Source organism: Crassostrea angulata, chromosome 2 (assembly GCF_025612915.1).
Source record: "Crassostrea angulata isolate pt1a10 chromosome 2, ASM2561291v2, whole genome shotgun sequence".
Taxonomy (NCBI): Eukaryota; Metazoa; Mollusca; class Bivalvia; order Ostreida; family Ostreidae; genus Magallana; species Magallana angulata.
In genome coordinates this window covers 76823328-76850431 of record NC_069112.1, presented here as the reverse complement: position 1 = coordinate 76850431, position 27104 = coordinate 76823328, and the positions used below count along the sequence as shown (strand labels likewise).

Below are 27104 nucleotides of genomic sequence, written 5' to 3'. Positions count from 1 at the left end.
TATATCTACAAACTCTGCGTCTTTAATCTTGACGTCATGTTTTGAACGTTACCGTGCGCCGTGGTGACAAAACATGTTGTTTTTAAAAAGGGGTAACAAAAATACCGTTTCATCAAATGGACTAAAACTTCGCATATCAATATTATAAGTGTTGGTGCAAAGATTAATCTGTTAAGTATGACTTTCATGAAAAACATATGATAGACAGCCACATTGTCTTCGTATTTTTTGACTGACCCTCGTACATACATGATGTGTATCATATACTATGTTTGCATTTACTATCCTATATTGAAACATAAACCCATGTTTGGATAATCATTGATAGCTAAATAACAAGAGTCTGTATTACAGTCCATGAGAGTCATACAAAGGTCAATTTAAGTTGCGGGTGTTAAGGAAAGTGACTAGCAGCATGTGTACGTTTTTGCAAACCCGTAAGAATGATATCAAACAATTAAGCAACCTTTTGACAATAATGTATTTTTCTTTATCGAATATGTTGCTATTTGTAACAAAATAATCGTATGAACATTTGAATTTTTGTTAATAAACAAAACAATGCAGTAAAAGATAGTTTTATTCAAAAGACAATTTTATCACAGTAAGCATTTAGTTCAATTATACTAAGGACATGATGGCAAGGCTTAATATAAAACTCGCAAACAGATTTCATCTCTATTTTATATCACTTCACAACAGAAATAAATAGAGTTGCCTGAAAACACATTCAACGTTACATTCAAGTAATGTCTTTACAGAAAGAACAAACAAAAATGTTTGAAGTTTAAGATAAAACTTGCCTAAGTTTTACAAAATAATCTATCAGTATTTGAAATATCATTAATTTTTCTTGTAGGAAGTGATGGTTGTCTTTAAATTGGTAAATGTAAAACGCAACAAAAAATATCACAGATTCTGGACTTTTTCAGACAATTATAAAAATGATAAACAATTAATATCTATTATAACAAGAACTTTAAAAAAAAAAATCTGACTGCATAAAACAAATTCTTCAAAAATTAAAATACAGAGTATAATTTTTTTATCAGGAAAATATTTTTCATTAAACCTGACTAAAATTGCTTTCATTTTTGTAATTGCTCTCAATGTTTATGGTGACCTTCCACAACAAATAAAAAAAACTGAATTGTTCTTGACTCTGATTTTAAAACAAATATTTTTTTTGATAATTCGAAAACAAACAATATCAAACTTCTAATATACAAGAAAACATGCTTGTTCTAATGTTTTTCGAGAGAAACAAATCATTTTTCTTCCTCAAAATTCGCTTATAGACGTCTTAATAATAATACAAAAAGCACTAAGAAAATATCAATCTTGCAAACATTCTCTGGATATCATCATACTGCTGTACATAGATCAAACTAATTTCACCTTTGACCAATGACCTCAAAGGTCAAAGGTCAACACCCAAATGTTGTAAAAATCCCCCCTACTACTATATAGGCATATCTTATCAAAAGAAATTTTTTTTATCAAAAACTGCATTATCGAAGAATACACCCAAAAGATGTTAAAATGAGCGTGAATAATAAAAAAAAAAAATTTAAACATTGAATACACATATAATTTTATTTGTATTTATAAAAATACACAATATTATTTTTAAAAATATCAAAATCCTTTTTATTATTAAAAAAAAATGTTTTTACATAATATGCCCTGGTTCATTTAAACACACACCCTAACTGATTTACATTAATGTTTATTCATGATATGCTAATTATCGTTCTACTTCAGTGGAGAGATCATCTCTCTGACGTGAGGCTGGGGGGTGGGGGATCCTCTCAGGGATGACCCAGGGGGGCTCCTAGGGGGTTCTGAAATAAAATATTCATATGTTACACACGATTCAAATATACAGGTTTATCAATACAATAGTTTCATACATAATTCACGCCTAATCACACAGTATCTGTTTTACAGTAGATGTCACTAGGTGAAATAGACCACAGAAAGAACTAATAATATATACTATAAATACACAAATTTGTAAGTAACATAGTTCTCGTAATTTGCTTTCCAAAAATGCAACATGATGTTCACAAAATAGGCCAAATACACGAACATGAGTTATAACACCTTTTTTTTTTTTACATGTTGAATTATGTAACTATTTTGAAGCAAAGTATAATAGTAATGCGGATTTTACTGTAATTTACTGAAAGTGTATATTAATATCAAAACAACCCTTTAACCAACAATTTACAAACATGTACCGGGGTAACCATTTTGTCCAATGTAACATGCTCAGGTAAATGAAACACCTTAAACTGGTGAAGCAAGAATAGTGCTCTCTGTCTGATATAGGGGATGTGTAATGATGAGCGTAGCTGGAGAAATCGACAACTAACATGACATTAATCCGAGATAAAAGGGATACTATGTGTATTTATGAATTTAAAGCTGACAAGAATTCATAAATACGCATTATTTCCCTTTTATCTCTGACTACCGCCATATTAGTTATCGATTTCTATTGTTCTGCTCATCGCTACACACCCCCCCATATAAGGCCGAGAGAACTATTCATGCTCCACCGCATTCAGGAATTTCATACACCCGAACACGTTACCTTGGACGAAAAGACTTGTAAAAAAGCGTTTTGGACAAAAATAATAAGACAAACACTGCACTGGCAAGATATATCCAATAAACGACGAAACAAGACAGACTGAAATCCAGGCGCAGATACTTCGAAAATTTCTCGATAATTGTAGACCGTTTTCCTGTGTATTACATCGCACATGCGCAAACCACACACAGTGGCAGATCGAGCAATGTCAATTATCGCATGGACTTTAGAAACGGGGCGTTTTTGTAGGAACGGATGGAAACGTTGTTACCTTCTTGGATTTACTATCATTTAGCTACTGTGTTGGATGTAGTGTCGCCGGGGTTTTTAAAAGATGCAGGCGTTATGCACTTTGTATAAACGACACAAGTGTTCGATGTGCATGCGAAGTAAGGCAGCACTGTCTGTGAAAAATAATACGGATACCTTGGACATCCTTTCAAAGAATAAATAAATATTGTATTTCATTGATTGTTGTTTTCTTTATTCTTTATTACTACATTTTACTACAATGTGTAGTTCATGCATTTAGAGGTCCGTGCAACGTGAATGCCTCGATCGGAAAGCAACCGACCGTAACTTTCTCAACCGGTATATATACCCCAATAGCAGTAGAGGAGCGATCGAAGCTAATATGGCGACCAAATGCTTTTATGAATTCATGTCAGCTTTAAGTCAGCTTTCAACAACCCGTTCATCAATGGAGTGAGAGATAATACACCTTTGTTAACCAATGGAGTAAGATAACCCACCTTTGTTAACCAATGGAGTGAGAGATAACCCACCTTTGTTATCCAATGGAGTGAGAGATTACCTACCTTTGTTAACCAATGAAGTGAGAGATAATTCACCTCCGTTAACCAATGGAGTGAGAGATAGTTCACCTTTGTTAACCAATGGAGTGAGAGAAAACCCACCTTTGTTAATCAATGGAGTGAAAGAATACCCCACCTTTGTTAACCAATTTTGTGAGAGATAACCCACCTTTGTTAACCAACAGAGTGAAAGAATACCCACCTTTGAATGGCCCCTGCTCTGTGACGTCCTGACCAGAGATTGGAGGTAGAGGGGGGGTGTTGGACATGGACCGCCGAGTCGACATCTCAGAGTCACTGAGTCGGACTCGCTTGTTCCCAGCACTGTTGGTCACGGCTTGAGATACTGGGGTGGTAGTCGGCACGTCTTTAGAACCTAGATATATAATATAATAGCATTCTGATCAAGTCAATACACGGTTTATAGATCTGATGACAAAATATCGACCAAGGAACATATAATTACTCATATTTGTAAACATCTCATTTTTTGTTTAAAATCTATGTCATAATTCTGCTAAATCCCTTTCCAATTGTTGCAATTTGTAATTTCAATTGTAATTCTCTAAATGATCATTATAAAATCCATTTAGTGTGAATGCTCAACACTTCATTTTTTTTTTATACAATGACATTGACACAGTCTATCAGTTCATGACCTTGAATTTTTAAATGTTATTGTCATTTTAACTTTACAAGTACATAAAACGTTGACCTTGATCTACCTTTGAATGACCTTTGTCAATTTGTGAGGGTGGGTTGGTTAACAGTGATGCATGAATAACCTTTCTTGCCAGTATGGGTCGTGACCTTCACCTACCTGTGAATGACCTTGGCCTATTTGTGTTGGTGGGTCGGTTGACGGTGACATAAGACCTGAGGTTGTTCTGTGAGGCATTGATTAGCCGGTCGTCCGTCAGGCCAGGGGATCCATACTTTGTACTGTGTATGACAAAAACAGTGTAACCCTGATTGTACCACAGCTATATACAACATGATCCATACTTAGTACTGGGTATGACAAAAGCAGTGTTACCCTGATTGTACCACAACTATATAAAACATGACCCATACTTAGTACTGTGTATGACAAAATCAGTGTTACCTTGATTGTACCACAACTATATACAACATGATCCATACTTAGTACTGTGTATAACAAAAACAGTGTTACACTGATTGTACCACAGCTATATACAACATGATCCATACTTAGTACTGGGTCATTTTGGTCAAATTTGCTCTTTAAGATTTTCTAATTTCCTAAGCAGTTTAAAAGCAATTTACTGCCAAACAGTTATAGAATTATCATAACTTTAAACATCTATATTCACATGCATCCTGTAGACCCCTCATTTACCTGATCGTGTTCTGACCAATCAGCATCCTGTTTATATCCAGCTCTAGGATGCGTGGTGTGTTCATGGAGTTCATTGGATCAGAGGGATCACCCCTGACAAGCGATGTACTCATCTGAAATTCCATAAGAAAAAATCTTGCTTAGCCTGTCTCAGTGTAAATGTGTATGCACATAAAGAGATAAAACATTATCTTTGAGTTAATCTGCAATCTCAGTTAAATGAAAACTGTACATGTACCTATGAATCAAAACTGTATCTATTTTTACAACATTACAACACTATAATTGTCACTAAAATCCACAAAAACCAATATTTTTGTATGAGGAAAAATAGACAAATATTGCATTTGATCATGTGACCAACCAAATTCATATCTCTGTAAACTTTTTAACAATGTTGTTTATTTCTAAAATAAATATATGTGACCTTCAGAGCAGTTTAAATAGTGGTACCATATAGCTCAGTCAGTTGGTAGAGAACCTTAAATTCCAGTTTGATGTGTTATTATTTGCCTATTACAACAATTCAAATACAACAACTCAAATACAAATACAACAACTTAAATAAAATACAACAATTTTAATACCACAACTCAAATTCAATGGCTGTCACTTTATGAGGTCAGTAAAAGTCAAGGCTGTGCTACAAGTACATGTACGTTTATACAAAAATGAACATAACTACAACTTACATTCCATGTCTGTCGTTGTACGGCGGTGTTATAGTTCAGAGCGGAAGATCCCATCAGCCCGGTCTCATCTCCTTCCAAGGGGCGGGGAATCTCCCTCCTGAACAGTGGCTGCTGAGGGGGGTCCAAATTCTACAGAAAAAGACGGCCTCGGTGTAACAATGTTATATCATGTTGTACAGAACAAAGACAGCCTAAGTATATCATTGTCATATCGTGTTGTATTCTAAAAACGAACCAACATCATGCAAAACAAAAATCATCAAAGAACCTTCACAGATAAGTGTATCATTTTGTGAATATAAAAAATACCCAATATGTTGCTCCTTGATATCATCTTCTTGCTATACTATTAAAAACTTTTTATTTTTAACAATCAACAGCTGGCGACTGACCTGGTGTAGCTGTCTGGTGATTCCTCGGATGTTAGAGGCGGGGGTGGGGGCGGGGGCAAAGGAGCTCATCTCCCGGGACGGAGACACGGTCCGGTGGTGGGGTCGTGTGGGCCGGGTAAGCTTCCCCGCATACCGCTCCTTTATCTCCCTAACAAACAGACACATAAATGTAGCAAACAGTAATAGAGTCACAGTTCATACACAAATAGTCACATATATAGAACAAATTACAGGGAGATTAACACAAGTAATATCATTGGATATAAATTGTTTCAATTCCTTATTACCTGCCACGAATTACATACAGACAGATTGTGTCTCACATCATTACAATTAAGTTGTTAATAATTGATTTTTGAATGCTTTCAGTGCATTTGATAATCCTGTCTATATATTACAATATCAACAAGAATGAATTCTTATATTTCCCAATGTATGACATAGCAAGTTTCATTATAATATGGAGTCATTTGAAATATAAATGGTAATTTGTCTTGCAACAATGAAATAAACTGTTTCTAATTATTTCTGTACTTTTTTGATAATTAGCTATAAGTAAAATCCAGTCATATTGAGTAATATATATGCCATTGCAGTTGGAAGTTTGGGATTAAATATGCTTCAAGATCCAAGTTGTCAAATTAAAAATATGTTCTGAAAATGAAAGTAGTTGTGGTTAATTATGGAAAATGAAAGTAGTTGTGGTTAATTATGGAAAATGAAAGTAGCTGTGAAGATGATCGATAAACTGACTAGAGCTGACGTGTGTTCACAAAATATCTTTAATTGTTGATTCAATGTGACTCAAGAACTGCATGTGCGTTCACAAATCACCTTTGATTGTTCATTTAAGGTGACTGGAACTGGGTGTTCACAAAATATATTTTAATGTTCATTTTTAGGTGATTCATGAACTGAGTTTACAAACATTCTCAATATTTCATCCAAAGTGCAGTTTAGAATGTGTCACCCATAACGGCAGAATTAAATTACCGCTCGAGTGTCAATGCTCCATATGAATATCTACCGTTAAAAAACACATCAGAAAATTAATGAACATTCTGAACCAAGGTGTGTCTATTTACACACATTGAAGCTGTCAGCCACTTGATACCGGTAATAACAATTTTGATAACAAATTCTGAGATTCCTCAGTCCTTCATTACTACTATTGTCTCTTTGATCCAACATTATCCCTTCCTTTCATACTGTATACAGGGAAATATTCGCCCCAGTTATATTTTTGCCCCTATCGTCCTCCTTGTCATTAGGGGAATTCAATTTTTGAAATACCGGTATTGAAATGTGATCAATATCTAGAAGTTGGACCTAACCCCTACCCATTTGACAAATATAATAAATAAGTCAACATTTCCCAATTATGCATATCAACTAGTAGTGTTGTTTTGTTTTTAATTATAATGATCCTAGCCAAGTTTATACATTAATTTTTGCTTCATTGGTAAAATTTGCAAAAAAAAAGCCTGTAAAAACTTGTTATAAATGTACCATAGAGCGGAGCTAGCTACCACATTGAGAGTAGGTATTGGAATTATATAAGCTTTTGAATGACAATTTATTTTATAATTAGACTGATAAAGATGTGAGGAATTAAGTCAAATTGTAATGTAGCAATATGATATATATGCAATGACAAAAAATAGTTAACAAGCTGCTCACTGCCTGAGGAAAAATATTTGACCATGCATATTAGTGCTACAATGTACACAGGAGGTCTAACAGTTGATAAATAACTTGAAATTTTAATTAAACGAAAAAAATTAAATACAATTTATATATCATTGAATAATGACAAATAAATTTGTTAAAATGACCAAAAAGTTAATTTATGTGCATAAAGTCATGCATCTTACTCCAGCAGCTGGGTGTAATCTGCATCTAAAGGACTGCATCAGAGAAAGACACAACTTAGATTTTATAGTATTCAACAGAGCAATGGAGGAAAATACTACATTTTAAAAAGAAATTAACTGACTTTTCCATCTACCTCTCCCCATCACTTTTTCATTTTATTAACACCCCCCCCCCCCCCTCCTCAAACCCTCGATAGAAGTATTTGGGTTAATGAGTAATATTTCAGACTCTTGCTCTATATATTATATACAACTACTCCCATCTGCCACTACATAACATTTATAGATTGTCAATTCTATTTACCACCCACTGTACAAGTACATTGGTTTGATATGGAATATCCCATACTCCTGTAGTATGGTTTCTATATAACATTTATAGAGTATCTATTCTGTTTACCTCCCTCTGTAAGAGTACATGGGTTTGATGAGGAATATCCCAGATTCCTGTTGTATGGAATCTATATAACATTTATAGAGTATCTATTCTGTTTACCTCCCTCTGTAAGAGTACATGGGTTTGATGAGGAATATCCCCGACTCCTGTTCTATGGAGTCCAGAGTTTCCATCAGGAGGTTAGCGAGTCGCATCCTCTCGGAGCCCATGTCGTCCATCTTGTCCGCCCAGCGCTTAGCCCGCTGAAAAAATAGAAGACAGATAAAATGATGCATGAACATTTCAATCAGTTTTGTCACAATACCTGTAGTACTGCTCTATTAAAGGACAAATTGAAATAATTTGGCAACGTTTCAGTTGTTAGGTAATAAAACAATTGCTGTTACATCATACTGTGGGATCAATAGATTTCGTGGTGGCTCAATTTTCGTGGTATTTGTGGGTACCTTTTATCCACAAAATAAAATCCTCCAGGAATTAATAAATTAGGGTTAAAAAGTCATATTTTCTTTTGTTGGTATAAGAGAATACACGAAATTACGTCCTCCTGAACCTGTAAAACTTTATCAATCCACGAAAATTGGCCCCTGAAAATTTTAATGATTCCACAGTATTCGAAGACTATGTCAATTTGCCCGGTAAAAATGTAGTACCTCTGTCACTGTCAGTCAGGGGATTTTGTTTTACTGTAAATAATTAAACATTAAATCTGGTTTTGAAGCTTCTCGTCGCATGCATATTTTTTTTACATACATTATATGCGTAAAGCTCAGCTTTCTCTAAAACAAGGACAAATGACTTTTTCTTTCTAATAATAAGTCTTCTATTACTGTAGATTCCTTATTTAACCCAAGCACTTAAATGCGCGATTGAGTTGTTTTGCATCAAATTGCAAAAATATGACATCCTTGCTTGCCTGTATTAGTTCTTAATGATAAAAATTGGTTTACAACGACAGTAATTATATCTTACTTTGTTCTGTAGAGCCTCCATTTTGTCCAGAATTTCAAACACATTTTCATCCAGACTTTTGCTCTTCTTAACATTTTCTGTAATAGAGCAGAAAATATGTTGATATGACATTAAACAACAACACACACACTATCAAACTGTGCTAACGCACAGTAATTAATTTGTCTGCATGGCCTGCTGTGTTATAGGATTGATGATATCCAAAAATAAGCATCAGATTGATTGCCTAAATGTATTTACAATAGAATAATTACAATAACACTACAATATTAAGGTGGCTACATGCCTTCAATCTCCTTCATCCTAAGGCTTCTATATTTACATTAAGTGCATATTTCCCCTTATGTTTGCATTGGAAATCTGCGATGTTCAACTTCCTATGAATACACTTTGCTAATCCATGCGCAATGAGCACAACTATAAACGTCTTCACGTGTTTTGAGTATACATATTTATTTTTGTAAGATTAAATGAAACGTTCAATCTTACCAATTTGATATGTACTTCTAAAAAAATATCATTAAATTATATCTACTCCTTAATTAAAAAGACCTGTTAATATGGCTGTTCCATGTATGTTTCATATCCCTGACTAAGAGCGTATATAATGGCTTTACAGCGATGATACACATACATTTCATACATAAAAAACTCAGTATGAATATAAATATAAACATTGAATGCTTATTTTTGGATGTCGTCGGTCCTGTGACACACCAATGCGGTGAAGACAAATTATCATACCACGCTAACACGCTGTATTCAATTTTTCTGCACCGCATTGGTGTGTCATAGGACCGACGACATCCAAAAATAAGCATTCACTGCTTCAGTGTTACATTTACTATATAATCATTGCAATAATATTACAATATTAAGGTGGTTGCGTACCTTCAATATCCTTCATCCTGCTGTGATGGACATACTTCCTGACCAGGTGACCTAGTCTTTTGGCCGGCAGACTGACGTATTCATCCATTGTTGTCACCGCATCCTACAGAAACACAAAGTAAGCGCTCTAACTGCTAGTCTGTAAACTATAGGCTATCATCCTGTAGATTCATATTGGTCTATATTAAAACCCGTAAGAGATCTTGATGTTTGTCACCATTTTGTTAATATCTAATTTCTGGATTTATACCAGTACCTTGTATTTGTTTGTATCCAATCTCTCGTCGTTGACAGCTCGCTTCATAATTTTGGCATTCCTCTCTGAGTCCAGCCTTGTAAACATAATGGCTGACTCTGGGGTTTGCTAAAAAAATAATCAATCAAGTTCAGAATTATTTTTAAACAAAAAAAAATTGTTACATACTTTCAATACACATACATGTATAATTAAAATATAATGGATAATAAAATTCATGCAGGAGTTATTCTTTTATCAGCAAACAAAAGTTTCTTTAAATTGATGTTGAGCAGCATAGAGAGAGAGAGAGAGAGAGAGAGAGAGAGAGAGAGAGTATTTACCTGTTGCCCCACTCCTTCAGACGGAGGTCTTGATCGACTGGAGGCTTTACCAAGGGCAGTTAACTCCCGCTGTAACTCGTTGATCGTGTCCTGCATCTCCATCATCACCACGGTGTTGTGTCTCATCTGCTCCTCGTGCTTCCTCGACTCCTCATTCAACTGTTGCTGCCTGCAAAGTTTAATAGAAATTATTTTGAATTAAAAGAAAAATGAAACAACAACGCGTTCTGTTCTTGTTTCTTTTTTTCAGTAGGATAAATAAATGTAGTAAAAATCTAAACGTAATTTTACTGTAGCAGAATATAATGCAAAAGGCATATGCGAAACATAAATGAAAACTTCTTCTCAGAGTTTGTATGATTTTTAAAACTCCATTGTTTAAATTTCACAATAGTTCCAAAACCATAAAACAAGACCTCCACTACAACAACAAAAAGTGAAGACTTACAGTTTCTCGTAGTTTTGCTGCAGCTCTTTGAACGCCAGATTCTCGGATGAGGCACTCTGAGGGACGCGCGTAGAGAAAGACTGGTTGCTCCCCCTGGTGGCGGTCTGTCCCCGCCCCGAGTCTGCTGATCGCTCCCGGTTCTGCAATGTGTTCCGAGTCTGGTCCCTGGAGACGAGCATTCCATTGAGTGAGGAGACTAAAGGCTCACGCTCGATGTACAGCATGCTGCCGAGTACACTCATTATCTCCTCCAGAGCTAGGAAAGGACAATCACTCTTGATTATTTAAACTCAAAGGGATATGACTGGCTAACTGATGAAAAAACATTCATTCTGTCTTGAGCTAGAACATTACAGTAGTCTTCGGTGACTCAAGTTCAAAGTGACTATGAATACCATTGAACTAGAAACAGACAATAATACTGACATAAAACTGATTTTGATGAAAAAGCTCATTACTCTTTACCATTGCGTAATTTACAATCAGGATCTAGCTATACTAATCAATTAACAGGGGAAATATACATTTTAGAAGTTCTATTAAACATATTTTAAAGACATATTTTAAATGTTTGACGTCCTGTCAAACTCACTGACAGTGTACAGTTTATCAATCATAAATAAAGTTCAACATCAAGTTCAACAAAACTCACTGTAGTAAATGTTTTTGGTCATGCTCTCAAGTTGAGGCTGAACTTTGGAGTTCATGTCAAAGGTCACCGAGTCCAGTTCCTGTAGAAGCTCACTAGCCTGGAGGAACTCTGCAATGTGTCAAACGTACACATGATCAGATTAACTTCAACAGAGTGAGAGGGCGGAAATAAAATGGGAGCATTGTAAATATAGAAGGTAGGTTATACAAAAGAGGAACACGCGCTAGCAGTCCTTGAGGTCTCCTTTTCATCAACTAAAACCTCATAACAACCTCAAAGTTCCCTCACAAGCATTTATGTCCCCTATCCCTGACTTTATCATAGACTGTTCCTACCCTCATCATATTCTTTAGACACATTCTATCCTGCATGATCCTAGAGAGGTTCTCCTTAAAGTAAAGGAACCCTTCATAGGCCTTAAGGTACTCCTTCAACCTACCATCAACATGTGTTTTCTGTTAACATACCCATATCCTGCATGATCCTAGAGAGGTTCTCCTTTAAGTAAAGCCCCCCCCCCCCCCCTCATAGGCCTTAAGGTAGTTCCCTACCTACCATCAACATGTGTTTTCTGTTAAGTAACATACCCCTATCCTGCATGATCCTAGAGAGGTTCTCCTTAAAGCTAAGCACTCCTTCATAAGCCTTAAGGTACTCCCCCACCACTGGGTGATCCACCAGTTTCCGTGACATGGCAGTGCTTTGTCTCCTCAGGTCGGGGGGAGGGGATGTACCGCGGTCCTCCATCTCTACTTCTTCTTGAAAAAAAAAAGATTTCAAACTTTTATAAGGTAGATCTGATGGTTAGTTTGTTGACCATCCAGTCTCCTTAAAGTAGTCCGAGTATAGCACTACGTCATAATACGTATTTTACAATATTGGTTCGACTTTTACAAAGCGTTTTAGATACCCGGTATTGATTTTGTTCTACATCGCTGTTGTAAACAATGGCAATAATAAGCAATTAGAACGGTAATATATGTATTCTATGAGAGATAGAAATGATTAAAGTTGAGAAACTCGATTCTGTTAAAGTAAAATGAAAAACGAAGTTTCTGATTACTCAGGATATCAGGTATGCTTACATCTTCTTTGTTTTGATGGGTTAAAAATTTTTAAAAAATTACCAAACGCGATACTAGCATTGCATTTTTTGTATTCTATTTTGATACATCAGGTCCATAAAGCATATTACTTACTTACAAAAATTTGCGCAAAATTATTGATGAGATATGGCTTAAATAAATATTTATACTCTATTTTGTATGTTCAGTTCTAATTTTCCCAAAATTGGTAATTATTTTTAGGAAAAACAGATGTCTGGCAAATTTCATAATTGTCAATAACGTTCGCAAGGGGGTACACCCGTCTGAGAGGTGATAACAAACAAACTAGCATGTAAACATGCATATTTTCTTTTGTATATGTATTGCTAGAATGTACATTTATCATTTAAAGCTAAGCATTTAATGATAGAGCCCATTTAGTGCCGAGTATAGGATTACCTTAAGGTAGATCTGATGGTTAGTTTGTTGACCATTCGGCCTCCTTGACCGCCCTTATACAATACCTTTGATGTCATCAGGAATTGGGAAGTCATCATCTTCAATTAGTTGGTCGTCAATGGACCTCTGGGAAGGGACAGAGATTACAGGGGACTTAGAGCGACGTTCCTCTGCCGCATTACGAGATTCTTCCAGACGATTCTTAAACTGGTACCGCAGTGAGGCGCGACTCTGGGCGGAGGTCATTCTGAGTTCATCCTCTGTCAGTTCCGTACCAAACTCTGGGTCAGTCTGGGTCTGAAGAATGTTTGAGTACATATTATTTTTCTTTATTCTATTGTTAACTCTTGACAACTACTACAACTGTTGCTTACATGTACCTCTTGATCATAAATATTGGTCGTTATTTCTTTAAAACTGTTAAATGGGCTAAACAATAAGTTTAACAAACAAAACGGTTAATGTCTTCTATAATTTTAATTTGTCTTTTCACACATACATTTTGTCAATGTTTTCCAAATACTTAAAAGATTAAGATCCTGAAATTGGAACTCAATTTTGTTTACTGATATAAAGTGAAGCAATGATGAACATAATCATAAAACAATATAATAAATGTGTTAATCAAATCAACAAGAAAGTCCAACATAAACCATAATGTTAGACACCAACAAAAACAACAACAAAACTGCAAATAAACAAAAAAACGGTGTTACTGTTCACACATACACAAGAATGTTAGGAAAAACATCAACATTGCACATTCAGAGGATCTTTCAAAAAAATATTTAAACCAGTGTTAACGACATTTTATGCATTTCTTTCATTTCTCTCTTTATCAGAATAATTGGAATAATTGTGAAAACTAAACACAAGACAGAACTGTGGTATAAGAGTGTAACAAAAGATGGTGGGTTGTTTGATAACAGGACACGAACACAGAACGTCACAGAAGTCAATCAGAAATCACTGACAGTGAGCGAGACGTCAAGACAATTTAGGTAACTGTGGACAACAAGGTGAGTCATTTTAGTGGTTTCCATGGTGATACTGGGGGGTTGGGGGGTTGGTGGGGGGAATCACCTGGGCATCACACATTCCTCGTCGCAAGGATACCTCACTGTCCATCATAAGTATGTCAAGTTCTGTGTCTGCTCCGCCGTGACGTGCGATCATCGAATCCGTCGCCTTCCCACCGCCCAAAATAAACCTCATGGAATCCTTGGATGAAGCTGTGAAAGTATCCCTGATGGAACTGCCTCCGGTTGCCATGGTAGCAAAGGTCATGTCACGCCTGATGCCCTTCTGACTGCCGCGGGTCGAGAGCCCGCTGCGATGTGGGTGGAGGCGCTGTGATTGGGAGGAGCCTAGGTATCCATGGAGAGGGGGGAGGGGGTGGAGCGAGGTGTAGGACAACTCCTGTAGGAACGTCATCATAGAGGAGGGCTAGAGGGGGAGGCAAACGGAACAGCTGTACAGTCATTACATCAAACAAGCTTACAGAACAGCTTTAAGTATTACCCTAAATATAAATAATGGTAACACTGTTTTTACTTGAATACATTAATTTTACTTTTCACTAAATATATTATTTCTTGATTATTTTGTTTACATTCTTGTCTCATTTAAAGAAACTTTCTTTAAATGAATAACTTTAAAGCATTGTGCATAGTGATAGTGTGCTCAATTGGCTCGAGATTTTTAAAAAAGGAACATAAGAGGTACCGGTAAATAGAGACAAGTCTAGTGTTTATCATCAGAAGACATGAAAGTTGTGTTAAAAAATATGGGATGTAAAGGTGTGCTGAATCTTATAGAAAGGTCAGAGAGTCCACACAGAAAAACACAGGAATTAAATAGGGACTGGGTGGTCGTGGCCATTTCTAGGCTATATTTGCCTCCTAATGAAGAAGAAAAACTCAAGCTCATTGGAAACATTTACTAGTTTTTGGGCTTTTTTTTAACTTAAAATTAATTCTTGGAAAAAATATGATCATCAGTCAAAGTTCAAGTCAGATTTATCTGACCACCCAGCCTCCCTTATTCAATATAAGAACTGTAAAGAGATTCAGTGAAAGGATTGAATGGTGTCTATGACAAAAAGAAGAAGACTAATATTTGACCAGAAATTGCATAGATTTCCTTGAGTTCAACTGAGATTCTTCTGAGCTCAAGTTCTTCATGGTTTTTGTGATTGGGCTTAATGTCAACAAGTGCATTGCTGTGGGGGGAGGGATAATGTGTGGTACCTCATCTCTTGTGTTCAAAGAATCTCGAGTCAAAGGTCTCAACAGCTCCATGGGTGGGTTAGGTGTCTCAGAGACTCGGAAGTCGTCCTCGCTAATTCCGAGATCAGACATAGCTCGCGAGTTGATGTCGGCGAACTGCTCAAACATGGTGTCTGGCAGAACGCCAAGCTGTAGGGACTCTTCAGTCAGCTGACTCGCAAGGGAGATAATTGTGAGTGTTCTCTCTAACTGAACGTCCGTTAAAACTGGGTCATCGCTGATCTTTTGCAGGGCACTCCTGACGGACTCGAGTGTTCGCTGCTGCATAGACGACAGGTTTTCTTCCTCCAACATTGTCTTGACGTTGTCCACTGCGGACTCCTGGGAAGGTGGGAGATCCCGCATCACTCCCTCCCTGGGGGTGGTGCTAAGAATAACTCGACCTTGCGCAGGAGTCACTCTTGGGGTCAACCAGGCGTCCTTGTGACCCGATTCTGGCGTGTGCACCGAGCCATGACGAGATCGCCCCGACTCATGGCTGCTAGCCTCCGAGATTTCCTGGATGGGTAGGGCATACTTGTGCTGAGAGTGAGTTTTGTGGGGGTGAGTTCCCGAGTCCTGGGGGCGGGGTGATCCTAACGGGCTCCGGACTCCCGACAACTGACACAAAATAATCAGGTAAATACATAACAAGAAGAATTTGTCATCTGTGCAATTTATCTCCAAATAAGCAACTTCTGACCATAATTTATAAAACAGAATGATAACTGCACACAAAAACATGACTACTGGTCTTTGTATGTATAGATTCCTCAAATTGAGAGATAAAAAATTGAAACAAATATTCATTTCAGGAAAACAATAAAGCATCCATGTATGTAACATAATTTTTAGGTATAGAAGAACGTTTTAAGAATTGATTGTGGGATCAAGAAATACTACCTCTAGGAGTGTATTTACACTTTGAAACATAATCCAGAGGCTATGAAGAAAATATATTTCTTTATAAAAATATAACACCAAGTGTTGTCACCCATAAGCAGAACATACTTCTAACATTAACTCTTGACCTCTTGAAAATCTTTAAACATTACATGTTGTTCCCCTATTCTCCTGTTCAATGGTTAAATTAAACGTTAAATCAAAATTATATTAAAAAAAAAACAAAAAAACCCACAATGGTTAAATTAAACATTCATCTTAAAAGTTTTACAAGTTAAATAAAACCCAGACTCATAACTTCACAAAATAATGAATTACCCCTGAGTCTACTTTCACTTTCTTGGTTTTCTTTGGTAGAGACTGAAATGGTTGCATTTTTTAAATTTATAAATTCACTTTCAATTAAAAAAATGTAACGAATTTTTTGCTGCAGTTCAATGAAATAATTTTTCTAATAATCAATTATTATAGCTTTACAAGAAATCGGCTTGGGGTAAAATGCTGACGATGGACCCTCCATTTTGGAGGGTCCAGAGTGGATAGGGTGGAGCTTGGTGTGTCAATCTTAATTAAGAGTCTGTTTGATCTGTCATTCCAATTATGTTATCAGAAACAGAACAACATTGTTTTATTTATATGACTTTTAAACACAGGCACATAAAACTCCCCTCCCCTATTTCAAATTTGCTCATTATATACAGTAAATATCATGAAAAAAATGGAGTTTATATCTGTGTAATTGTTGAAATTAATAATGACAGTCAATTGATAATGTTCTTTTAGATCTATTAATTTATTAACATTTGTTACTCAGGGAAAAAAATAAATCTCTCAACATTGAGTTAACTTCCTGTTCCCAGTTTCACTGGACTCAGGATAATTGTTACACAAACATAGATTAATATATGTATCCTGATAAAGTTCATTTGAAGTTGCCAAAATCATTAAATGTTAGGACCCCCCCCCCCCTTTTTTTAAGCTTCTAATAAACAACCTATATGTTTTAGCTATTAGGTGCATGATGAAATTGGAATGACAGATCAAACGGACTCTGAATTAAGATTGACACACTAAGCTCCACCCCCTCCACTTTGGACCCTCCAAAGTGGAGGGTCCATCGTCAGCATTTTACCCCAAGCCCAAGAAATCAGCTCTTTAATTTATAATTCATAATGGAAAATTGATTCAACCCTTTGGCTATTCCTTTCACTACAGCTAATGATCTGAACTATGACTGGTTTTCTGAACTAAAGATTTCTACGTCTATATAATATTTTAAAACATAACATCTTTCAAACAGAAAAAATTGGCCATAATCTTGTTTTGTCTTCCGTTTGTCTCATTTCATATATTAAATATTATTTTTTCCTCTGTCACTCTTAATTATAATCAATTATTTTATACATAATCTTTTTTTTAAATTTAGAATTTCCCCAACATTATACATCAATTTTTTTTCTTTTTGAATTAAAAAAATGGACATTATGCTAAAATATTCCTTTTGATTTACTTCTTTCTTTCTATTTAGATATACAGCATAAAAAAGTACTAAAATGATATACCATGCATATAAAAGGAAAAAATACATCAACACTACGTAAAAAGAATATGGAGGAACAACATAATTATATGGAAGCTTTCAGGAGAGTTCCACTAAAGGGAGATTACTGTTACCTCATCATCTATTGTAATTCTATAATTGGCTGACATTGAAGTCTCTCTGTCCAGCTTGCAAAATTTAAATTCACCAAATTTTAAACTCTGCATCATATTTCAACTTGGCATAAACATGTAAGCATAAATGATGGTTTAATGAAATTGATATATTAAGTCTTTCGAAAAAGGATCATATTTGAAATGCTTAATATTTCATAAGTTATTAAAAGCTCTATTCAAAATTTAAAATTTGTCATTATCCAGTTATCAATAAATCACGTTTTTAAACATTTCTGTCTAGACTGGATATTCCAAAAAGTTATTTAACTTTAAATTTTCAACAATTAATGTTTCTGTTCCTCAAAGGTTATCAATCTATCCTAAACATTAATAAAAAAAAAGATTTGTCACTATTTGACACAACTTCTGTAAGTCTATCATATTGGTGGTTTATTTACCTTTCTGATTTCCTCTTTCTTTGGTTGCGGCGATTCCTCTGGTTCCACGGCCGGTGGTGCCGACATCGCTCCAGATGTTATCCTCGCCTCCGCCTGTTAACAAAATTATCAAACTTTTAAAAATTGCGTAAAAATTGCATTGACATTTTTTGATTACAACACTTAAAAAATATAGAGTACAGATGCTTTGAGTCTTTGTAATCATATTTTTGATTTTTCAAAAATTACTTTAGATTTAAAAGTGATTTTCACTGCTATGAAATAATTCAAATATCACTAAGTCAAAAGTTTCATATTCAATAAAACAAAATTCATCAAATAAATCTAATTTCAATTTTATTTTTGGTGTATAAAATTAAAATAGAATGCTTCAGTTTAAAAACTGAACAAACGTTGAAGTACAGTAAAATTAGCTAAATTCAAATGATGTATACATTTATGGTGCCTAGAAACCAGGATTATCACCTGTTATGACACTGCTGCAAAACAAATGTCTGCACAATTAGATTATAAGCTTTAAGGGTATTCAATTAATTGATGTGAATTCTGTATAACACAGACAATTTGGTAAAACAATGACTTTCACCATAGTGTTTATTAGATAAACATGAAAGTGACAGTGTGAACACATTCTCAAAGCTGAAAAATCAGCCATGTGATGTGAAATATCAAGGAGTATTTGTAGTTAACAAAATTCAAATGTGATGTGATTTCCCCTGCAAATATTAGATAGGTATTCTCCTTAATTTTGAACATTGCATCAGTTATTAATGACTTCAAAACCTTTTAATTACTCTGTGCATATTCACACTTTGATAACTCCTCTTGTGCTCACATATTCTATTTAAATTTTTGATACAGCTTTCATATTGATAAAGCATTATCAGTTTGTGCACAATATTAATTACATCAACATTTCCAAATGGATGGTCTGATTAGACAGTGCACATAATAATATCCATGGGGACTTATAAGATAGTGTGTTGTTAAAATGACTGAGGATTAAACATGTCCTTTGGGATGGCCTCATTAGTGCACATTTTTCATCACTGGTGAGTTTGGATGTCCTTTGGAATGTCTGCATAAGTGCTAATTATTCATTACAGATGATTTGAAAACATCCTTTGGGAGGGCCTCATTAGTTGTGTACAGTACTACCGCTGTGTGCATATCACAGACACAAAATCTTCTGAACACATTATTTGTGTACATTATACAATCATTCATTCTGATCACTCATGGGATAGCCATTACCAGTGACTTCACTCAGATCACCCATAGGATGGCCTCATTAGTTGGTGCACATTATTTTGATCCCCCATGGGATGGCCTCATTAGTCAGTGCACATTATTTATTACTGGTGACTCCTACACTCCAATTAGAGGGACCTCAATTACAAGGGAACATTTGACATTACTGGTGACTTTAGATATCCTTATGGATGACCTCACAAGTGCTTGTCACCTTAATATTCTTTAAAAGAAATCATTAATTAGTGCTCATTATTCATAACTAGTAATTTAAAACATTCTTTGGATTGGCCTTATTAGTTGTGCTCAGTTTACGTGCACATCACATGCAATAAATCTCCAGTGTGTAGGTCCTTTATGCTGTGTACACATGGAGTGTGATGTACCTCAGAGTTCCGCCTTCCCTCTCTAACACTTCCTCTTCTCCTCATCTTGTCTGGCGCACTGTCCACATTGCGCGATATGTCAACGTCCTCCAATAAATGCTGACCAATGGGAAGAGACCTGGCCCTGGAGGCCATCTTGTCTTCAAACTCAAAACCAGGACCTCTTCTTCCCTGGTCCTCATTCTCCTCAAAATCATCCTCATAGTCCTCATCTCCTACCAATCCCATCATCTCTTCTTCTGACCGGGCAGACATGGTTGTTTTTCTTGATGTTACTTTGCTATGATTTCGAGTTACCCTCGAGTCTTGATTAATCTCCTCTTCGATCTCACCATCTTCCTCAGAACCATCATCCACATTTGGCCTGAAGCTGAAGTGAGTGCTCTGTCTAGATTGCTTGTCTGAGACCCGAGATTTGTCCGAGAGGTGAGATTTTCTCAGGCTGTGCTTGGTGCTCTGGCGAGATTCTTTGAGATTGATGTTGCTATGGGAACTCCTCCTGGAGGGTGCTTTTGAGATAGGATCATGCTCAGCCTCATCCTGAGATGATGTGTCCTGCTGACTGGGCACCCCTCCTTCTGCTTCAGACAACAAGCTTTTGTCACGTGAGGACATCTTGCTTTTACCTCTCTCTGACACTCGACTCTTGTCTCGAGTTGACAGCTGACTGGGATCTCGTGCTGACAACTGACTTTTATCTCGAGCTGACATCTGACTTTTGTCTCGGTTTGACAACTGGCTTTTACCTCGTCCTGAAATTTTCCCATCATCTTGAAACTGGCTAATCTCACTTTCTGCACCTTCAAGCTGTAAACTTCCTCTGGAAGATCTCATCCTAGACTCACCCTGAGATGTCCTCCTAGATTTCAAAGATTTTCGAGACTGAGTCATCCTTCTGGAAAACGGCTCGCTATCACTCTCCAAGGCCCTATCTTCATCCGATTCATTCGGATCCGTCAACTTGGATAGCTCAGATACAATTTTCTCTGATTTACTGTGGAAGCTGGATTTGGAGAGGGAGGATCTTCGCTTGTACTCCTCCACCTCTTCTTCCGACTGTGAGCTCGCAGCAGACTCGAGTCGAGTTTTCCTGGACTTTCCTCTGGACAGCAGCCAGGGAGCAATGTCACCCTCCAGATCCGCGGATGAGATGTGGCTAGATGATCCAGATTTTTGTCTCTGGGACTAAAAGTTTGGGCCAATACAAATATTATACAATGCTAATGGATAGCAGACTGATTCATTTGTCATTCAATTTAGTACACTGGATATTAAATATTTCATCATTTTGAAGCAAAAATAATAATGTAAAGAATATTAAGTCAAAGCAATAAAATGCAATGCTACACTAAACGCTGTCCTTGTGATATATAATCATATTTTAAAAAAAAATAAAAATTAAAAATCTAACTAGCTCATCTAATGTTATATTAAGCATTTTAAGTAACAGAGTTCATTGCCATGGACACCAGGCTTGACCTTTCATTGACCCCTGTCGTTACCTTGGCATCATCCGTCTGCTGCATCAGATTGGACAGCTCCTGCTCCGTTCCCTCGGTGACCACCTGTGGGGGCGGGGACACCTGTTTAGGGGGTGGGGTCACGACTTTGGGGAGGGGCTGACTGATCTTGCGTGTGATGACCGTTCTTTTTCCCTCTTCTTCCTCTTCCTGTGCAATGAGATCAAATTGTTAATATTGTTATCACACTGAGAATAAAAATATCAACCGTGTAAGAAGAGTTATCACAATGAGGTACATGTAACAAGTATTCCTTTTAAAGGAATGATCAGCATGATATATCATTGGTCAGCTCTGTTTATATAATATATGCTACATGCAGTAAACTTTATATATAGCCCCATTTTATTGATTTCCAAATTGGCAAGGCATGAATGAGCTTTATTTTTAGTAGGCGAATTATACTTCCGACTAATGTTCCTACACATTATGTGAAAAAAAAAAGAGATTTGAATCATTATGTATGTAACTCTATGAATGTTTTATTTTCAGGGTAAACAGATAAGATTACCGTTTTCAGTAATCTACGTCTAATTAAAGATTTAAATAAGGTTGTCATTGCATAGTAAATAAAATACTGCAAGGCGCAATGCGTGCGCAATTAATAAAATTTGCCGGATGCCTCATATGGACACCACTGCAATCGGCCGAAGCCGATCACAAAAATGCACAGTACAAGGTCATGTCCTAAGAATAATGTAAACCAACTTTAATTTGCCTGTGGGAAAAATTTGCGAGGTTCACGAGAGCCTTGCCATGAACCAGCTATCAAAAGTCTCTGGTATATATATTTTTAAGTAATTTACATCTTGTTCATGAAAATGAATCAATTTAAACCAGTTTTAAATTTTGGAAAAAGTTGGTAAAAATGATTTTGATATTTGAAGATCCCTGTGGTTTGTACACAGTCTATTTTTTTTATCACATATTGTGACATCTACCTAACGTAATTCATTGCCTTTGTTACACATAAGCTCTCTTTCCCATTCACACATGCTTAATCTGTCCGTTATATACTCCTACATCAAGGTTTTATGTAGAATATAAATCCACGATTTTATAGTGAATCTTTTACTATTTCATTTATCTCATAATGCCTGCTAAAATCACATTACCACCTTAAAATAATTCTATTGCATCTAAAATATATTTGGAACCTATGAATTATACTACATTTTTTATATCAAAATGAAATTTCAACCTAATTGTTAAAAAAAACCAAAAAACGTAAAGCATAAAGGTTAGGTCCTTAAAACCAGAAATATATTTTTGACTCACAATCATTCTTTTACATCTTTTTGTCCAGGTAAATCACATCAAACCGAACTATTAAAATCCTTCCTGTATATAAGATCTCCCATACAACTGACTTTTTTTCGTCAGTTGAATTTGACGCCGAGAGTTTAAAAAAAAAAACAAGAAAAATGCGAGACCCTGTCTGTTAACAAAAAAGAGGAGCTTAAAAAAATGCTTAAACGTCTCCTTAGTAAATGCTCATAAATAAAAATCCCCTGAATAGAACTGTATACAATGCAGCTTGTACACTGGACTATAGAACACTCAGAGATTTCATTATCAGGCCTAGATCCCCGTGGACGTGTATAAACCCTCCATAACAATACCCCCCCCCACCCCCCATTACATAACATGCCTGCCCAACAGTAATTCCCCACTCCCATCATTTGATTAAATTTACACTGGATTTATATCAAAGATAATAAACATCCATTCCCTGTCAAATCAAAGCCAGAGGATTTTTTTAAGGTATTTTCTCTCCTTTTATTTTTCGGGGTATCGTTTCTTTGTGTTTACACAGAGATCGGTATCTTGGATGGTTTGTGTTTTACACCAAGCTCTTGTAGAGTGTCCCAGTAATGGCATGATCTGGAGAGAGAGAGAGAGAGAGAGAGAGAGAGAGAGAGAGAGAGAGAGAGAGAGAGAGAGAGAGAGAGAGAGAGAGAGAGAGAGAGAGAGAGAGAGAGAGAGAGAATGAGAGAAATATCTGTCAAAAGAGAGAGAGAGAGAGAGAATGAAAGAGAGAGCGATAGTACATGTTTAATGGAGAAAGTCAGAGATAGTGAAACAAAGAGATGGAGAGAGGGGGGCTTAGAGAGGGCATTATATAGTAAGAGAGACAGACATAGAGAAGAGACAGAAAAAAGATGAAGAAAGAGGAGAGAAAGAAGAGTTACATGACAGCAAACAGTACTTACTAGCATGTTGACAAATCCTTCAGTATACAACTTATTAGCACAAAAATCAAATAAATCCCTGTATTATGACATGCCCTTCAGAAACATTAAAAGTGAAACCCACCTCACACAAGGCTGGTAATAAAAAAGTCCACAGTTTGCACTGAAATCCCTGAACTACCTCATAGTTTAATAATTCACTTGTATAAGAATTCTATAATATTTTTCTGAAATGTCTTCAAATCCATTGGTTTTCTTTAATTGCTTTAAACGACAAACTGAAAAGCCGGACAAAGAAATCGCTGTACTGTATTGGAGATAGAGTCCCCAGTCTAATATAAACACACAAGGGCCCTGTATGGGTACATTGTACTCTACAGAATACGGTCTGTAATCTATTCAGCTTCCATCAATGTTACCCAGAAGCTTGTCATTTTAAGTTCTCAGTTTAAAGCTTTTTTTTTTTGATGAGTTTAAAATACCATTTTTGTCCATTTACTTACAATTGTAAAGACTTGAGGGACATGTTGATAGAAACTAATTGTACGGATATGTCACAAACTGTGAATTACAAGGCAGCAAAAATGTTCTCAATAAAAACAACTTATAAGAATACACACAACTTTCTATAATTTATCTTTTAATAGATTCTTCTCAACCTTCTGCTCATTCATGTTATGACCTTGATATCGGACAAAGCTTTAATCAGTTTGGTCTGATCACAAGCCTGTTTCATGTGTTAAAAACGATATGCTCTCTCATTCCTCTCGTCACTATTTCTAGTTTCTTTTTTGTCCTCTGTAGCTATCTCTTCGAAATTTCAGCATTCTTAGCTGTCTCATGGAGGCACCCCCACCTCCTCTCACTTTCTTCCTCTCTCTGTCTCTCTTTCCCTCTTGCTCGCTCACTCACTCACCAGTTTCTCCTGTTCGTTGAAGGACTCCTGCAGCTGGGTAATGGAACATTTTTCATAACTCTGAAACTCACTCACTACCTCACTCAATCACTAAGTCACTCACTTACTCACATGCTTGCTCGCTCACCAGCTCGCTTGCTCACTCACCAGTTTCTCCTGTTAGTGAGTTGATGGACTCCTGCAGCTGGGTAATGGAACGTTTTTCATAACTCTGAAACTCACTCACTACCTCACTCAATCACTAAGTCACTCACTTACTCACATGCTTGCTCGCTCACCAGCTCGCTCGCTCACTCACCAGTTTCTCCTGTTAGTGAGTTGATGGACTCCTGCAGCTGGGTAATGGAACGTTTTTCATATCTCTGAAACTCACTCACTACCTCACTCAATCACTAAGTCACTCACTTACTCACATGCTTGCTCGCTCACCAGCTCGCTCGCTCACTCACCAGTTTCTCCTGTTAGTGAGTTGATGGACTCCTGCAGCTGGGTAATGGAACGTTTTTCATATCTCTGAAACTCACCATACTTGCCAACCTCCAACATGTGAAAATCTGGTCATGACCAGATTTGGAAAGTAAAAAATCTGGTCATAGCGCGTAACGACATTCACGACATATTTACCATGCATTTCATAGGTATATACAATAGAAATATGTGTTAAAAACTTATGTGTAATGCTTTATTGCAAAGAAGCATTTTAACTAACAGTTGCTGATTTTGAATTTTGCAAAGTGATCTGACACAGAAAATGGTAGGTTGTGTTCAGCTAAAAAAAAATGCAAAAAGAGTTTCTGCTACATTAACCTTGCTTTTGAACTCTGTAAATGATGGCATGAAAGTTGTAAGTGACTTGGAAGAGTTATGTGTATTAAAAAGCATCCTATACATGACTTAGCGTTTTTGAATGTTTAGTCAGATCATTTTGGGCACAAAATCCAATATTCAAATGTGCGTTATATAGAACATAAAAGCCTCGTTTTGTACTCGATTACTTTGTTTTACTTATGGGAATTCATTTTCCCAGATATGTTGATAGGTACAAAAATATCGTTTTCTTTTTGTTGGTTTTGATTCCGCTGGCCCCGATGAAGACCTTTTCTTATTGGAAGCCATCACACTTAATGATTTAAACCTTCGCTTAGTCAAAACAACTCACGATAATAATTACACATAATGTGTCTGTTATAGCCATCGGCATTGTTTACGTGTTACGTAAATCCAAGCTCAGCTTGGGTTCATAACTGGAAGTCAAACGCGCAACGTAATTTACGAACCAAATCCGGAAATCGGGAGATTTTCGGGTTGTTCGACAAAAATCGGGTGAAAAGCATGACCCGCCGGGTCATAAAAAATAATCGGGTGAAGGGTTGAAAAATCGGGTGTGACCCGACAGTTGGCAAGTATGAAACTCACTCACTCACACACTCGCGCGTTCACTCACCAGTTTCTCCTGTTCGTTGATGAACTCCTCCAGCTGTGTCATGGCGTCGTCTGCTTCTTTCTCGGCCTCGGTCTGGAGTTTCTGGGCCTGCTCCACTTGTTCTATCAGAACATTCCTCTCCTACAAAACCATCCAGTGTTAAGTCACAGGAAATACTAAATGAACCAATAGAAAGCCCATAAATTACTTTTATTTATCCCTGTTTCACTGTTTATGAGATACTGGGGAAAGAAAATGAAAATTATGCTAGACTAGATTTTACCCTTTTTTTTTGGCCTCAATTCAAACATTACAGAGGATTCTCTTTTGTTTTATAGTCTTGCACTATGCTTACTGTATCCAAATTTGATATTTTATTTATACAGTCTTGTAAATACTGCCTCCCATTTAGACTTGTATTTGTACGGTCTTGTACTTACCGCCTCCCATCTAGACTCTACTTTTGTACCGCCCTCTACTTACCGCCTCCCATCTAGACTCTACTTTTGTACTGCCCTCTACTTACCGCCTCCCATCTAGACTCTACTTTTGTACTGCCCTCTACTTACCGCCTCCCATCTAGACTCTACTTTTGTACCGCCTCTCATCTAGACTCTACTTTTGTACCGCCCTCTACTTACCGCCTCCCATCTAGACTCTACTTTTGTACCGCCTCCCATCTAGACTCTACTTTTGTACTGCCCTCTACTTATCGCCTCCCATCTAGACTCTACTTTTGTACTGCCCTCTACTTACCGCCTCCCATCTAGACTCTACTTTTGTATCGCCCTCTACTTACCGCCTCCCATCTAGACTCTACTTTTGTACGGCCCTCTACTTACCGCCTCCCATCTAGACTCTACTTTTGTACGGCCCTCTACTTACCGCCTCCCATCTAGACTCTACTTTTGTACGGCCCTCTACTTACCGCCTCCCATCTAGACTCTACTTTTGTA

At 36.5% G+C, this 27104-nt stretch overlaps 1 protein-coding gene across 15 annotated transcripts in view; it reads right to left on the bottom strand.

The window, feature by feature from the left end:
- Nucleotides 1-564: 564 nt before the first annotated feature.
- LOC128170920 (golgin subfamily A member 4-like) overlaps nucleotides 565-27104 on the bottom strand; it is a 78706-nt gene continuing 52166 nt past the window's right edge. For 8 of the 15 annotated variants that reach the window (XM_052836671.1, XM_052836672.1, XM_052836670.1 and 5 more), the window contains 21 exons: nucleotides 26170-26289; nucleotides 21600-21767; nucleotides 18461-18553; nucleotides 15426-16064; nucleotides 14260-14622; nucleotides 13242-13473; nucleotides 12259-12429; nucleotides 11672-11779; nucleotides 11020-11275; nucleotides 10572-10740; nucleotides 10249-10356; nucleotides 9993-10095; nucleotides 9102-9178; nucleotides 8229-8371; nucleotides 7733-7765; nucleotides 5859-6006; nucleotides 5467-5595; nucleotides 4775-4887; nucleotides 4235-4356; nucleotides 3617-3790; nucleotides 565-1844 (listed from right to left, as the gene is read on the bottom strand). In XM_052836671.1, coding sequence (XP_052692631.1) covers nucleotides 1756-1844; nucleotides 3617-3790; nucleotides 4235-4356; nucleotides 4775-4887; nucleotides 5467-5595; nucleotides 5859-6006; nucleotides 7733-7765; nucleotides 8229-8371; nucleotides 9102-9178; nucleotides 9993-10095; nucleotides 10249-10356; nucleotides 10572-10740; nucleotides 11020-11275; nucleotides 11672-11779; nucleotides 12259-12429; nucleotides 13242-13473; nucleotides 14260-14622; nucleotides 15426-16064; nucleotides 18461-18553; nucleotides 21600-21767; nucleotides 26170-26289 — 3558 coding nt within the window. In that variant the 3' untranslated portion in view covers nucleotides 565-1755. Of the gene's footprint in view, nucleotides 1845-3616; nucleotides 3791-4234; nucleotides 4357-4774; nucleotides 4888-5466; nucleotides 5596-5858; nucleotides 6007-7732; nucleotides 7766-8228; nucleotides 8372-9101; nucleotides 9179-9992; nucleotides 10096-10248; nucleotides 10357-10571; nucleotides 10741-11019; nucleotides 11276-11671; nucleotides 11780-12258; nucleotides 12430-13241; nucleotides 13474-14259; nucleotides 14623-15425; nucleotides 16065-16664; nucleotides 16707-18020; nucleotides 18075-18460; nucleotides 18554-20097; nucleotides 21283-21599; nucleotides 21768-26169; nucleotides 26290-27104 lie in introns of all 15 variants that reach the window. The other 7 variants (XM_052836685.1, XM_052836673.1, XM_052836678.1 and 4 more) reach the window with 7 other exon arrangements.